This window comes from Vollenhovia emeryi, unplaced genomic scaffold, assembly GCF_000949405.1.
Source record: "Vollenhovia emeryi isolate VEMERY1.0 unplaced genomic scaffold, V.emery_V1.0 DF943926.1, whole genome shotgun sequence".
Lineage (NCBI taxonomy): Eukaryota > Metazoa > Arthropoda > Insecta > Hymenoptera > Formicidae > Vollenhovia > Vollenhovia emeryi.
The window spans coordinates 1-2,782 of NW_011962440.1; the positions used below are offsets into that span (position 1 = coordinate 1).

At 67.1% G+C, this 2,782-nt stretch overlaps 1 protein-coding gene across 1 annotated transcript; it reads left to right on the forward strand.

The window, feature by feature from the left end:
• Positions 1-67: 67 nt before the first annotated feature.
• Positions 68-2,538, forward strand: LOC105564573 (the record flags this gene model as incomplete). The annotated part of the gene is made up of 3 exons (XM_012017027.1): positions 68-446; positions 620-1,536; positions 1,843-2,538. Coding segments are annotated over exons 1-3 (1,992 nt in total), but the record flags the coding sequence as incomplete, so codon positions are not given.
• Positions 2,539-2,782: the final 244 nt, after the last annotated feature.

Consider the following 2,782-nt stretch of genomic DNA (forward strand, 5'->3'; position numbering starts at 1 on the left):
ACCCCCCCGCCCACCACAGACAGGGGAGAGCGCCACCCCTTCGGGGGAGGACGTCCGGGAGGAGGAGATGCCGGAGGTGGCCGCGGACGGGCTGCCGATGGACCCTCCTCCCCCCGGGAAGACGGCGGATCCTGCGCCCCCGGAGAAAAAGACCTGGGAGGTCGTCACGCCAAGTACGGCCTCCCGGGCCTCGACGTCGGGGGGAGGGAAAGCGCGAGTGGGGAAGAGGGAGAGATCCGCTTCGAGAAAGCGGGCCGATCCCAATACCCCCGCGAAGGACCCCTCTTCACCGTCCCCCCACCCGCGGAAGCAAGCGGGGAAGCCCCTGCCTGGGAAGGCAGGGGAGCTTACGGGGGAGATAGTGGAGAGGAGGATTCGAGAGGTGGTCGGCGAGTCCTTCCAGAGGATGGAGGACTTGATCCGGTCCTTGGTTGGTGGCGGGGCCCGTGATAGCGGCCCCGCGGCGACCCCCTCCAACCCTCGAAAGGGCCGCCCGGTTCCCGGGGCCGACCAGGGGAGCGGAGCGAAGGGGACAAACCCCCCGGAGAAGGATGCGAACGCCGCGGGGGGGACCAAGAAGAAGAGGAAGAAGAAGAAAAAGGTCCCCCTTTCGCGGCAGACGCAGAGGGCGGAAGAGGCGGGTCCCTCAAACAAAGGGACCGCCAAGCCCCCCAACCCGCCGCGGGTGTTGAGACATACGTGACGGTGTTGGGGAGGAAAAGTAGGGCCGCGGAGAAGAAGGCGGCCAAGGGTGCCTCCAAGGCGGTTGCCCCCGGTCCCCCGGCGAAAGGGCAGACCGGTGGGGCGCCTAAGAGGGCTCCCAGGCGAAGGGTCCCGCGGACGTCGGCCGTAGTAGTCACTCGACCCAATGGCGGCTACCGCGAGACCCTTACCATGTTGAGGCAGAACATTAAACTCGATGACCTTGGCATCGAGGGCCGGATCAACATTAGATCTGGGGCCACCGGTGCCAGGGTCATCGAGATCACCGGGGAGGGCCATGCCGACAAAGCCGATCTGCACGCGGAGCGGATTAGGCAGGTCCTCCCTGAGGAGGAGGGAACGCGGGTCGACCGACCGCGAAAGATGGCTGAGGTCCGCTTGCGGGACCTAGACGATTCCCTGAGAGTCGAGGAGGTGAGGGGGTGGGTGGCCGACGCGGCGCGGTGTAGCGTCTCCGATGTCCAATGCGGAGCGCTGCAGCCGGCCGCCGGAGGCACGTTTAGCCTCTGGGCCCGCCTACCCCTCACCGCGGCGAAGGAGATCTCCCAGCAGGGGAGAATCAGGGCTGGCTGGGTGATGGCCAGAGTGGCCCTCCTCGAGGCACGGCCCATGCGTTGCCACAGGTGCCTCGAGAGGGGCCACACGAGGGCGATGTGCCCCAGTGAAGGGGATAGAAGCGGGAGGTGCTATCGGTGCGGCGAAGCCGGTCACACCTCCCGCGACTGCCGGTCTGCCCCGAAGTGCCCTTTGCGCACCGACAAGGGCAGGCTGGCAAAGCACGTTCTGGGCGCAAAGTCCTGCGCCCAGAAGAACGTGCGTGGGAGGCCACCGGGGCAGCGCGCCATAGAGCAGGCGCCTGCCACCGGCGCTCCCCCCCGGCCGAAGCGCGACCGACGGAGGAGGAGAAGAAAGAAGCGGGTGGCTCAACCCAGGAGCCGCAACCGCAGCGCCAACCCAGCGGAGCGTCAAGGAAGAGGGCCTCACCTCCACCGGAGGCCATGGAGGTCGAGGCCCCATCGGACGGGGGGATGATAGGGCTGAGTAATGCCTCGCTCTCCCCCCCGTCCGAACCTGAGGGGATTTGGCCTCATACAGGCCAATGTGAACCACTCTCCACAGGCGCAAGATTTGCTCCAACAAAGCGTGGTGGGGAGTGGTTTCACGCTAGCGATCGTGTCCGAGCCCCACCGCCCCCCGAGAGACAGCCCATATTGGGCTGTCGATAACGGGCAGGCGGGGGACTCGGTCGCGATTCGATGGCGGTCGGTGCCGGGTGGTCCCGACACGACCGTCATCGAAAGGGGACAACGGCATGTTGCCGTCCAATGGGGGCCCATCGCGGTCGTCGGGGTCTATTTGAGGCCCACCAGACGCCTCGCCCTGTTTAAGGGCTGGCTATCGGACATAGGACGGACGGTCCTACGTCTGAGTCTGAGGCCGGTCCTCGTGGCCGGGGACTTCAACGCGTGGCACACGATTTGGGGTTCCCGGTGCACGAACAGGAAGGGGGAGGCTCTGGACGAGTGGACGGCGGAGCACGGGCTGGTCCTCAGGAACGAGGGCCGGACCCCCACCTGCGTGCGGACGCAGGGGGAGTCCATCGTGGATCTCACGTGGGCTACCCCCTCGGCCGCGTGCTTGATCACCGGGTGGAGGGTGGAGCGGGGCGTCGAGACTCTGTCAGACCATCGATATATATCGGTGGAGCTCGGCGTCCTCTCCTCCGTGCGTCGCCAGGAGGAGACGCGACCGCGATGGGCCCTCCGCAAACTCTGCGAGGACGCCCTGATGGGCTCGTTGGAGGCCGCCTGTTGGGTCCGGGGAGGTTTCCCCGAGACTCGGGAGACGGACCCCCTGCAAGAGGCCGAGTGGATCGGGGCAGCGTTAACAGCGGCTTGTAACGCTGCGATGCCCCGGTCCAAAGCTCGGCCTCAGCGGGCCGTCTACTGGTGGACGACAGAGATCGCCGACTTGCGTCGACGAGCCGTCCACCAGCAGAGGAGATTCGCCCGCTGCAGGCGCGGAGGCGGACAGGCGGCCGAACGAGCGAGAGAGGGCT